General features: G+C 41.9%; 1 protein-coding gene across 14 annotated transcripts in view; it reads left to right on the top strand.

The window, feature by feature from the left end:
- The window catches only part of Akap9 (A-kinase anchoring protein 9), a 135,872-nt gene that overhangs the window by 105,892 nt on the left and 17,913 nt on the right, over positions 1 to 12,067 (top strand). For all 14 annotated transcript variants that reach the window (NM_001037093.2, XM_087655915.1, XM_087655914.1 and 11 more), the window contains 8 exons: positions 7 to 492; positions 892 to 955; positions 1,067 to 1,164; positions 2,228 to 2,419; positions 2,662 to 2,850; positions 6,764 to 6,908; positions 8,572 to 8,791; positions 9,446 to 9,596. In NM_001037093.2, coding sequence (NP_001032170.2) covers positions 7 to 492; positions 892 to 955; positions 1,067 to 1,164; positions 2,228 to 2,419; positions 2,662 to 2,850; positions 6,764 to 6,908; positions 8,572 to 8,791; positions 9,446 to 9,596 — 1,545 coding nt within the window. The remainder of the gene's footprint in view (positions 1 to 6; positions 493 to 891; positions 956 to 1,066; positions 1,165 to 2,227; positions 2,420 to 2,661; positions 2,851 to 6,763; positions 6,909 to 8,571; positions 8,792 to 9,445; positions 9,597 to 12,067) is intronic.

Below are 12,067 nucleotides of genomic sequence, written 5' to 3'. Positions count from 1 at the left end.
TTTTAGGTAAAAGAGAGCTACATAACATCACTTCAGAAAGACCTAGGCCAAGTTAAAGATCAACTCACAGAGGCCAAGGAGAAATTATCCCACTACTTAGAAAAAGAGAATGGGACTGGGGAACAGGAAAGCAGAAGGGTCCCCATACCAGAGTCACCTTCTGTTGAGGGAGGTGGCGGCTCTGGGACCATGGAGAGGACGGGCAAGGTCAGCAGCAGCAATCAGACCCCGCAGATCCTTGTTAGACATGCTGGGGTTCAGATCGACTTACAGAGCGAGCGCTCCCAAGAAGAACTCAGAGACACCATCAACCAGTTTACTGAAAAGATGGAGCGCATACAAGAGCTCCATGCTGCTGAGATTTTGGATATGGAATCCAGACACATCTTAGAAACCGAGTCTTTGAAGAAAGAACATTCTGTTGCGATCCAGTTACTGACTAAGGAGTGTGAGACCCTGAAGGATATGACCCAGTACCTGAGATGCAAAAAGGTGTGTGGGCTTTATAGAATATACTCTTTATGTCCTGCCATTTGCCTTCCAACAGTATAAGCTTTTAAGAGAAACATTTCAAAAGGATCCAAGGAATAATACCTCTTTTCATAATACAATCATAATGTGGCATCTTTCTGTATAGTTAGATAATGAATTTCCGTATGGTTTGGAGCCTATTGTGATTTTGTAACTCATAAGTGTTCCTTCCTATGGCAACATCTGTGAGGAGGAAATTAGACTTGTTATTTGTGCATCATTTCAGTATGACAGATTAAATTGATGTCTTTATTTCTCCCTTAGCCATATCAGAAACTAGATGAATTATTCATTAGGTCCAATATTTTAGTAAATAAATTTTAAAGTCTTGTATATTCTGATTTTGTCTTCTTTAATTAGGGATCCTCCATTTCTGATTTGGCAGATTCTGTTGCTTATCAAAGTAGAGAAGTATACTCCAGTGGTAAGTCGAATAAAATTCTGGAATGTTTAAACAAATGAAATAGTGTTTATTTAAAAAGTGTTATTTTGTATGTAAACATGTAATTACAGGTGGTCATTTTCTTAATTTTAGATTCAGAATCTGACTGGGGTCAAAGCCAGGGATTTGATACAGCAACAGAAGGGCGAGAAGAAGGCGAAACTTCAGATTTATTTCCAAAGAAAATAAAGGTATGGGAGACAAAGCCCCTTCGTTAACTCAGGCAGCGTCGTCTCTGCCAACAGGGCAGTTGATTTGAAGTCCCTGTAGAAAGAACCTCACAGTTAGAAGAATTCTTGGGCATCTGTTTCTAAGCCTCATAGATATTACGGTGCAATATGGTAGAGATTGTAACTTGCCTTCCATCAGATTTTTGTCTAACCAAATCAGCTGGATGCTTTGAGATCATTTAAAACTATGCACTGGGTACTCAGCTTTTTAAAATTGAACTCACCTTTAAGAAAAGCAATGTAATTACCACTCCTAAACCTTAGTTTCCTCCATGTAATCAAATTTTATAAGCGAAGCTGAATGTGTGAACTGTGTTCCCTACTTCTCCCTCGTAACCCCACTATGACCCTGACTCAAACTGTGTCTATATGCAATGTGTGGTGATAAAGTCTACAATCTCTGCTGGAGGCGACGATGTCGAAAGCAATGAATGACCCACAAAAGTAATGTGAGCTTAGGTCAGTGTGTCTGTCTGTGCCTTTGCTTGTCGCTTGGGGCCCATGAAGTTAGAAAACCAGCTTCTTCCTTGTAAAAGGTTTACGACAAAGTTCCTTGTTTATGTACCACACACGATGTTCATTAATAGAGTAGAATGACATCAAGAGTCATTCTCTCTCATGCAGCGGTATCCCATAATTTATATGTTTAAAATTGTATGTATGGAGACTTTTCATACCCATGTTATTGACCTTTTTTTTGTTTGACAAAGTTATGAGAACAGTCTCAAGGTGCAAGGTATATTTCACATGTTTTCTTTTGGTCAAGTCAGTGACTGATCACTAACTCTAGAACTATGTGGAGCTAAATGGAGGAAGGGCCTTGGACATGCCATTGACACTTAGACATTGACAGCAGTAGGACTCACCACTCCACAGGAAGCAGACGTCTGGAAATGTTGGAATCCAGTTGTCTACAGTGGCTTTTTAAAATCGGTTGGGGTTGATGAAGCTGCTTGTTTAACTTTGTATGTCTTAATCTTCGGTCTTTGAAGTCATAATTTTGCCTTCAATATTTTATTTCCAGGGGTTAGTGAAAGCTGTCCACAGTGAGGGCATGCAGGTGCTTTCTCTCTCGAATCCCCTCTGTGATGATGGAGAGGACCGTTCCGTTCAGCAGCTTTCAGAATCTTGGCTGAAAGAGAGACAGACTTACCTCAATACCATCTCGTCCCTTAAAGATTTAATTTCTAAAATGCAAGTGCAAAGAGAAACTGAGGTATTCAAAGAATATTTATCTTGTAGATAGCTGTACATTTGTTTAATGCCAGTAATACATTTTAAAGAGTAAATTATCTTTTTACATATACTTCATGTGAATTATTTTTATCTTTTCTCACCTGAAAAAATACATTCTCTTGAACTTTTGAAAAATATATCTTTGTTAGTAGACTAGTATTTTTGGAATGGATGTAAAGCGTCCTCTTTGGAAGACTGACTTTTGCTGTTTGCATTTCACAGGTCTATGACAGCTGTCAGTCTCATGACAGCTTCTCAGACTGGCGAGGTGAACTTCTGCTTGCCTGTCAGCGCGTTTTCATAAAGGAACGTAGTGTTTTACTAGCTACATTCCAAACTGAGCTGACGTCTCTCAGCACTAGAGATGCAGACGGAGTATTAAACTCTCTAGAACAAAGAATACAAGAGCAGGTATCAAAACAAAATTGTTTTAAAGAACCTCTTTTGAACAGTAAGAAGTGATGGATTATTGATTTTCTTTGGCGTCTTGATTTAAATATGAAGGTTAGCATTTAACAGAAACCACTAAGAAAATATAGAAGAAAACCTACTTCAGATGTTTTACCTTACATTACCAAGCAAGAAACACTGAAAATTAGTGAACGTAGGAAGTTAAAAAAAAAAAGGACAAAGCCAAAGAAACTAGAAAGATAAAGTTGCTGTGCTCTGTTGGCCCCAGGGAAAATCCTCTGACCACATTTTCATTGGCTGGTTAGGTGTGATCTTGTTTTCTGTGTGACTGCATTCGTCAGACTTGCCATTGCTGAATAGAGCACATGACGTGAACAGCTTACATACAGAAGTGTAACATACAGAATGGTTTACACACACCCTGGTTCAGAGGTTTTGGTTTGTAGTCTTCTCTTCATGAACTCTGGGTTATGTCATGGTACCAGAAGCAAGAGGCAGAGGCAGAGAAAGAATAAGGGGTTAGGGACCAAGTATAACCTACAAAGACACGTCCAAGGGACCTGCTTCCTCCAGTGAAGCCCCGCATTCCTAAGATTTCCAGAACCTTCCCAGGTAGAATCTGCTCCATTAGGAAACAACGTGCTCAACACGTGAACTCATGAGGATTATTTCACGTTCAGACCACAACAACAGGTTTATTTGAAGTTGCCTGATTATCTATATGTTACTGTTTTATCACTGTTGAACATGGCCTACAACAGTGTAAATTAAACATGGATGTAAACCCATGTGCATACACATACCACACACCCATAAAAATTGAAAAATATAATACTTTAAGTATCTGTCATTCCATTTTAAAAACAGAGTTAATGATTTTTCTTTTTAAAAAGGGTATCAAATTCATTCAAAACTGTGGTTCACACCTTTAATTCTAGCACGTGGGAGGCAGAGGCAGGCAGATCTCTGAGTCTGGGGCCAGTATGGCCTCCAGGGCAAGTTCCAGGACACAGAGAACCCTGCCTTGAAAAGCCAAAAAGAAAAAAGGATCTTATTTAAGACCAGCTGCCATCATGGCTCACAGCTGTGACTCCTGCCTCTCGGGCTGTTGACTGGGGGGTCACAAGTTTGTAGTAGAGTTGCATCTCTTAACCTAAGGGGTCTTAAAGCTGGGGTGTGGCTAATCGGTAGACCTCTTGCCTAGCATGTGTAAAGTCTGCTTCAGTTCCCCAGTGTTTGGGAGAAAACCAGGGAGAAACAGAGTTTGAGACGACCTCTACAGTGAAGCAGTAATTAAAAATGTCATAGCGTTAGCATGCCCAGGTCTTGGCTTTTGACAAGTTCTCCCTGTAAAGGAGCTGTGGGTCCTTGGAGACTCAGGGTTCTGGGACTGGAGCATGGCAGGTATGAGGTAAAGCATAGACTCTCTCTCTTCACTGAATAGCAAAAACCTAATCACAGAATAAAGAGAATGTGTAAAAAACTCAAAGAAGCCAACCTGAAGCTTTTACACTGGCCAAAATTTTAGAAAATGTAAATATCCATCTAGCTGACTGAGATGGCATACGCCCTTACTTCCAACACTCAGGAGGCTGGCAGGTCTCTGAATTCAAGGCCAGGTGTTGTGTGAAAAAACTTTTCCAGGGGAGATACTATACACACACATTCCTCCCCCTGCTCCCCTAATACCTAAACTAAATAATAGTAAAAGATTATGAAGCAGAGTGAAAAAGAATTCATGAGGTCATATTCATGAACAAAATATCACAGTAGAGTGTCTCCTAGTGAATGTTCTCCCAGGGCAATGTCATTAAGGAATCATCTTTTATTAAACATGATTTATTTTATCAAGTAATAATCAGTGGTATATGCTAAAGTTCATGTGGAAAGATGTTAAATGAGTTTTTCCTAGTTGTGAACTAATGCCCCTGAAGATACTTTCATTGATAGTAACTCTTAGTGGTGAATCCTTGCAGACAGCTCAAGTAGTCGGTCAATGGAGCAGTGATGTCAGCTAAATGCTGACCTTAAAGGACACATCACTTTTTCGTGCTACCGTTAGATGCATGACAGGAAAAGGTGGATCAGACCATCATGCATCACTAGAAGAGGAGACAGAAAAGCAGAGACAGTGACAGGACAGGTAGAGATTCAGAGCAACTGCATTGTGACCCACAGTGTCACACTGCAGGATGAGTGCCGCAGGAAAGCAATTCTGGCACAAGTTAGACAGGAATGAAAACCTTAATCGTGTTGAGAACCTAGGGCTGGAGAGACAGCTCAGCAGTTAAGGGCCCTTGTTGCTCTTGCAGAGGACACTGATTCCCAGCACCTCTATGGTGGTTCACCACCCATCTGTAATTCCAGTTCAAGGGGGTCCATGTCCTCTTCCACCAACTTCGGTGGGCACCAAACACACACATGCACCTACATACATGCAGACAAAACAATGCATAAAAGAAAATAAGATCTGTATATGAAAATCCGTGTGTTTTATTTATAATTGCTCCCAAACTAGAAACAACCCATTTGTTCTTCAATGGGAAATGAACCAACTGTGGTATCACCATACAATGAATTACAACTCAGTTGAGGCTAGAGAGACAGTTCAGGAGCTAAGAGATCAGAGTCCTGGCTGTTCTTCCAGAGGACCTGGTTTCAATTTCCAACATGGCATTTCACATGTTTGTAACTCCAGTTTTGGGGACCCAGTGCTCTCTCTGGCTTTCCAAAATTGTGGATACATAAGCTCAATCACACATATACACATAAAAGTAATTTTAAAGAAATGACTATATATATCGAGAGAGAGAGAGAGAGAGAGAGAGAGAGAGAGAGAAGAAGAAGAAGAAGAGAGGGAGATATGGATGGATGGATAGATAGATAGATAGATAGATAGATAGATAGATAGATAGTAAAACAGCTCAGTAGCTAAAATGGAACAAGCTATTGATATCCTCTATTCTGTCTGCTATAGAAACTCTTAAAATGGTAAAGTTATCCTGATCAACACCAAGTGAGTTCTTTCCAGGAGTTGAGGCTGGGAAGAAGCTGTGACTTCAAAAGAATCTGCTGAAGTGGTTCTGAATCCTGACTATGGCACATGAAATGAACCCCAGTATAGGTGGTGAAATTTCATACTGCTAGATACCAAGAAAGCAATGTGCATATACAAATGAATGACATTTAAATAAGCCTATAGTTCAGATAACACTGTCAACTTCCTTTTACCAGTGTGCTGTTTCCACTTGTGTAGGACATTATTGTGGGAGGAAGCTAGCTGAGAGGATACAAGAGCTTTGGCTCAAATTAATACAAAATAAGGATTGGGAGTGTGTGTTTTATTTTAATTGACTGTAGGACAAATTAGCCTGTGCTCTGCAGAAATTTCAAGGTCCCAAAAGGCTTATTAGTACTACCTTCAATTTCCTATAGGGGACAGTGGGTGAAAATTTAAATTCACATTAGATGATGTAGTAATGTTAACTGCTGTTAATGATAATACTGTGCCTATGTAGGCTGTCCTGAGCCAGAGACAGCCCAGCAGGCGATGCACCTCAGCTCCATCACGTGGACCTCCATCGTGGGAGCAGAGAACCGTCTCACAGATGGTCCTTTGCCACACGCCCACTGTGGAGCACATGCACGCACACAGACACACATAGCAAGTAAAGAAACAATAAAACAAGAACCTTCCTATTTCTAGCAAATGCACAGCAATATTTAGAAATAAAAGCCCATCTGTCTGCAACAAACCTTCACAGACTTTTTTTGGACAAGAAAAATTGTGAAAAAAATTTTAATGAAAAAAATGTAGCATGTGTGCTCCATTCTTTGTCATTCAGATTTCCTGGTCATTAATTCTGTTATCTATGCCTCTCTTCATTTTATTTTTCATTGACTGTTGTGACAGGGCATTGAATATCAAACAGCAATGGACTGTCTTCAAAAAGCAGATAGGAGGAGCTTACTGACTGAAATAGAAGATCTGCGTGCTCAAATTAATGGCAGGAAAATGACTCTGGAAAGAGAACAAGAGATTGAGAAACCCAGCCAAGGTGTGTGCAATCCAGGCTCTCTTGATCCCGTAGCTGAAAGTATTGGCTGTGTTGCCTTTCTGCTCAGGCCCCTTCCCGTCTCATTCTCACCACACGAAAGAGATTGTTACTATTAGGGTTAGTGGTTGTCAAGTTGGTTTTAAATAGCTATGTTTAATTTAAGGCAGGTATTCCATCGATATGGTTCAATTCATCAGGTTTATTTTCTTCATTGAGAAAAGTCTTTGGCCCTCTTAAGATGTCTGTCTAAAATAAAAGGGAATCCACAATAAAAGGAGCTGTTTATTTTTAATCTTTTGTTTACAAAATTGTAATGTGTAGCATCCATACAGTAACTTACAAACTTCAGATACACACTATACCAAATTATAAAATGAGTATCAATCTGTGTGTATTTCGTGCCTTGTTTCCTCACCTCATATGATATTCTTGCAAGTTTCTGCAGATATCTCCATGTTAGCTTTTGTTGCTGTGGAGATTTCTCTCACTGTGAGCTGTTGGAGTTGGAGCAGCTAAGACACTTCCTCTAGAGAATCTGATATACATGGACATCAGTGTTTCCAGCTTCCAAGGAAGGGAAGCCCTGGGTCATGGGATATGTAACTTCAAGTTTATTGGAGAGAGCCAAACAGTGGACTTATTTTTGAGAGGGTGTCATATATCCCAGCTGGACTCGAGCTTTATGTAGCCAAGGATGATCGTAAGCTCCTGGTCCTCCTGTCTACCCTTCCAAGAGTGAGGGTGGCAGGTGTGCACTACCATGCCTGGCCCAAACTATTTGGGAAAGTGATCATACCAGTGTGGTACTCACTAATGGGGTTCAGTGTTCTGTTGCTTACGTTTTGCCAACAGTTGCTCTTGTCAGACATGCTGCCCTTCTGTGTATGCATGTGGGAGTGTTTTAATTAAACGTAGATGGGATGATTTATCCCCCTTTCTCATCACCAGCTGCATTTTACATCTGTGTGTCTTTAGGGGTACTTTTCCTACATTCCAGTAGGGTGTGTTTTAATTGAGCTACTCACAGAGGAGTGTTCATCATGTGTGCTGAGGACACTTGCTACGTCTTTGGTAATTGGGTTTCAGCACTAGTTTGAAGTCACCACATAGGTTCTGATTTGTAATCGAAAAAGCTGAATCAGAGCTGGGTGTGCTGACTTGCATCTGTGGTCCCGGAATTTAGGACACCGAAGCAGGAGGGTTGCTGAGAATTTCAGACTAGTCTGTCAGGGTTACAGGGTAAAACCCTGTCTGAAAGAAAACAGTAATAATTGGATCTTGTAGTCATTGTCCCATGGGTGACTCCTTTAAGTCTTGAGTGTGGCTATCAGAAATTATTGGGAATTTTCAGTGTGAATGGTTGTCATTCCACATATACAAATATGCAAGCTCCTGTCTACAATATCTTATGCACATCTAAAGTTGCTGCATCTATTAATACATTGTTACATTTTTGTCCCTCCCTTGTGTTTTTAGTTCTGAAGCATTTGCCCCTAGCACTCTGAGACAAGCAGCACTATACAGAGTATCCGTCTGGGGACCTGGGAGCATGGGATGATGTCTTTGTAGTAATCACCTGAATTATAAATGAGTTCTTAGGATAAAATGCTAATCACAAGCGAGCTGCCAAGCTATCTTTAACTCCAGTCTGGCTTCCTTGCAGAGCTCCTGGACTGTAATCTGCAGCAGAAGCAGTCCCACGTGCTGGAAATGCAATTGGAACTCGGCAGCCTGAGAGACAGAGCAGCCGAGCTGCAGGAACAGCTGAGTTCGGAAAAGATGGTGGTTGCGGAACTAAAAAGCGAACTTGCACAGGCAAAGCTGGAATTAGGAACAACACTCAAGGCCCAGCATAAGCGCTTAAAGGAGTTGGAAGCATTCAGGTGTGCTGAGCTGCTTTAGGTTAGGGGTCAGCGGGGGAAGTGTTCTGCTTTGTCATAACCGCTCTGCAGATAGCACACGAAGTTAAATAGCAGAAGGATGACTGCAGCAGAAACCTCCTGATGTTCCCACATTTAAAATGTGATCGTTTCAGCTGACCCTCTGCTTTGATAACCCTGTGCTATGACCTCTATTCCAGTCTACACTTATTAGATATAATTTTGGCCTCTATCTTACCACCGACTAGTTTAACTGATGCTTAATCTTGGGCTTTAGTGGACTAGCGTCTGCCAAGTATGGGAATCAAGAATGCGTAAGAATAATTATGGATAGATTACTGATGTGAATACTGAGGTACTCTGCCTCCCAGAGGCATGCTGCAAGTACACACATTTTTATTGTGGGCATTGGTTTCACACACACAAATTCACCTGATTTCTCTGTACAATAAAAGACAAAAAAAGTTAATTAGTATTATCTTTCTGGGATAAAATTATACTGTTAAAGACAGTAGTTCATCTGAAGTAGACCAGTCTAGAAGCCTTGACGGCATACAATAGCTAGTTTATCATATACCTCTGCGTTGGAGAACAAGTTCCTTTTTATGACAGTCTCGTTCATCAAGATAATGTCACATTCATGTCTCTCCCATTTAGGTCAGAAATTAAGGAGAAGACCGATGAAATTCATTTCCTTAGTGATACATTAGCAAGGGAACAGAAGAAGTCACTAGAGCTGCAGTGGGCTTTGGAAAAAGAAAAGGCCAAGTCAGGACACCACGAGGAATGGGAAAAAGAAGAACTTGAGGTACTGTCCCTATGTATTCTGAGAATCCTGTTGTAAGGCTTTCTCTACATTGTTGTCAGCCCACTCTCCTTTAAAATGTGTGCACTGTTGGCTCTATGTTGAATACTGTCTGAAAATTATCTAGGCCATAGGAGATGGAAGAGTTCATGCTGAAATACTGTGTTCCTTGCCTAAAATTATTCCCTCCATGGCACCAGGGATTGCAAGTCCCCCTCCTCAGCAGCTGTGTGCTTTGCAATACACAGATCTTCTCTCTGCCTTTACCTTCTCCTTGTGGGCCTGTGAGGTTTCCACAGGCTTGCCGTTGTCTTTGCGTGCAGTCCCCTGGGACATGCTCCTCTTTACCTGCTGTTCTGATTGATACCTTGTGTGAGGGTACTTTTAAAATCTGAGGGTCACTATATCTGGATTTGACCTGTTCTCTGTAGTTTGTTGTCTTCTTTTGCCTTTCCACCTCCTCAGATCCCCCCACCCCCATTCTGCCTACAGCCACAGGTATTTATGGAGACACTGACCAGTGCTGGGTTTCTCCAAGCAGTCTGGACCATCTGGACCTTGTCTTGTTTCCATGGTGTTCGTGTTAAACTCAGGACATCTCATAGGCTAGGCAGGCACTGTACCACCTGAGTATACCTCCAGTCTACCTTTTCCCACAGTCTCACCGGAGACAGGCTCCTGATTCTCCTGCCTCAACCTCCGTAGCGGTCGAGATTACACATATACGCCACCAAGCCAACAGTTTTTTGATTTTTTTTTTTAAGTTTCATTTATTTTTATTTTAGTATTTCGCCTGCTGTGTATCTGTACACCTCATGTGTGCATGAATCAAAAGAGGAGGCAGGGCGTGGCATTGGATGCCCTGGAACGGGACTTACAGCCATTGGTGAACTGTCATGTCAATGCTGGACTCGAACCCAGGCTGCCTGGGAGAGCAGCCGGTATTCCTAACCAGTGAGACATCTCTCCAGCCAGCCTCGCCATGGTTTTAATGATTGTATGCATAGAGCAAAGTTTGCTCCTTGTGCACATCTGGCCATCTTGTATCAGGGTCCTTCTTTTGAAAAAACTGAGACAGGCCGTATCACCTCCTACCAGGAGTCTGTCACATCACACTGCAGAAGCAAGGATTGTCATAAGTTTGCAGCCAAATCTTGCTATTGTTTGTACACTTCTTCAACCCTTATTTTTTAAATAAGAGATTTCATTATGATATTTCATACATGTGTCATTCTTTTTCTTCTTTTCATATTAATTTATTTACTTTCCATCTTGATCACAGCTTCCTCTCCTTCCTCCCCCATTCCTTCCCTCTTACCTCAGAAGAGGGGAGGCCTCTCATGGATATCAGCCAGCCTTGCCATATCAAGTTGCAGTGAGACTAGGTGCATCTCCTCCCATTGAGGTTAGGCAAGGCAGCCCAGGTAGGAGACAGGGATCCAAGGTAGGAAACAGAGTTGGAGACAGCCCCTCTTCCTATAGGAGTCCCACAGGAGGATCAGGCTGCACATGGGTCCCAGGTCTTCCATGCATGCTCTCTGGTTGGTACTTTATTCTCTGTGAGCCCCTACAGGCCCAGGTTAGTTGATTCTTTAGGTTTTCTTATGATGTCCTGGACCCCTCTGGCTCCTTCAATCCTTCCTCCTCCTCTTCCGCAGGATTCCCCAAGCTCCACTTAATGTTGGCTGTGGGTCTCTTTATCTGTTTCAGGCTGCTAGGCAAAGCCTCTCTGATGAGTTATGCTAGGCTCCTGTCTGCTAGATTACAGCTGAATACCATTACTGTGTCAGGGGTGTCCTCCCACTCATGACATGGGTCTCAAGCTGGGACACTCATTGGTTGACCCTTCACTACATTTCTGTTCCATCGTTACCCCTGCATATCTTGTAGGCAGGGTAAACTGTGGGTGGAATATTTTGTGGTTGGGTTGGTGTCACAGTCCCTCATTGGATGTCTTGCCTGGTTCCATGAGATGGCTGTTTCAAGTTCCATATCTCCCATTTCTAGAAGTCTTAGCTAGGGTCACCCTCACAGATCCCTGGGAGTTTCCATTGCCCTAGGTTTCTCGCTTTTCCTATTGATGCCCCTCTGACTCCTGACTACAGTTCTCTCCCTGTACTCTCCCCCTCTGTCCTCCTACTTGATCCCTCCTGCTCCACTCCTTACCCCCCCCACCCAGTTCTCTTCCTCCAAACACTGATAATGTCTATTCTATTTCACCCTTCTTAGTGAGATTCAAGCATCCTCCCTCGGCCCTCCTTGTTACTTAGCTTTTTTGAGTCTATGGATTATAGCATGGTTATTCTGTACTTTGTGGCTAATGTCCACTTACATACCATGCATGTCCTTTGGGGTCTGGGTTAACTCACCTGGGATCATATTTTCTAGTTCCATCCATTGCCTACAAATTTCGTGATGCCATTGTTTTTGAGAGCTAAGTAATATTCCATTGTGTAAATGAATGACATTTTCTT

This window comes from Rattus norvegicus, chromosome 4 (genome assembly GCF_021556685.1).
Source record: "Rattus norvegicus strain SHRSP/BbbUtx chromosome 4, alternate assembly SHRSP_T2T, whole genome shotgun sequence".
NCBI classification, from domain to species: domain Eukaryota; kingdom Metazoa; phylum Chordata; class Mammalia; order Rodentia; family Muridae; genus Rattus; species Rattus norvegicus.
This window is presented reverse-complemented; position numbering and strand designations above follow the sequence as displayed.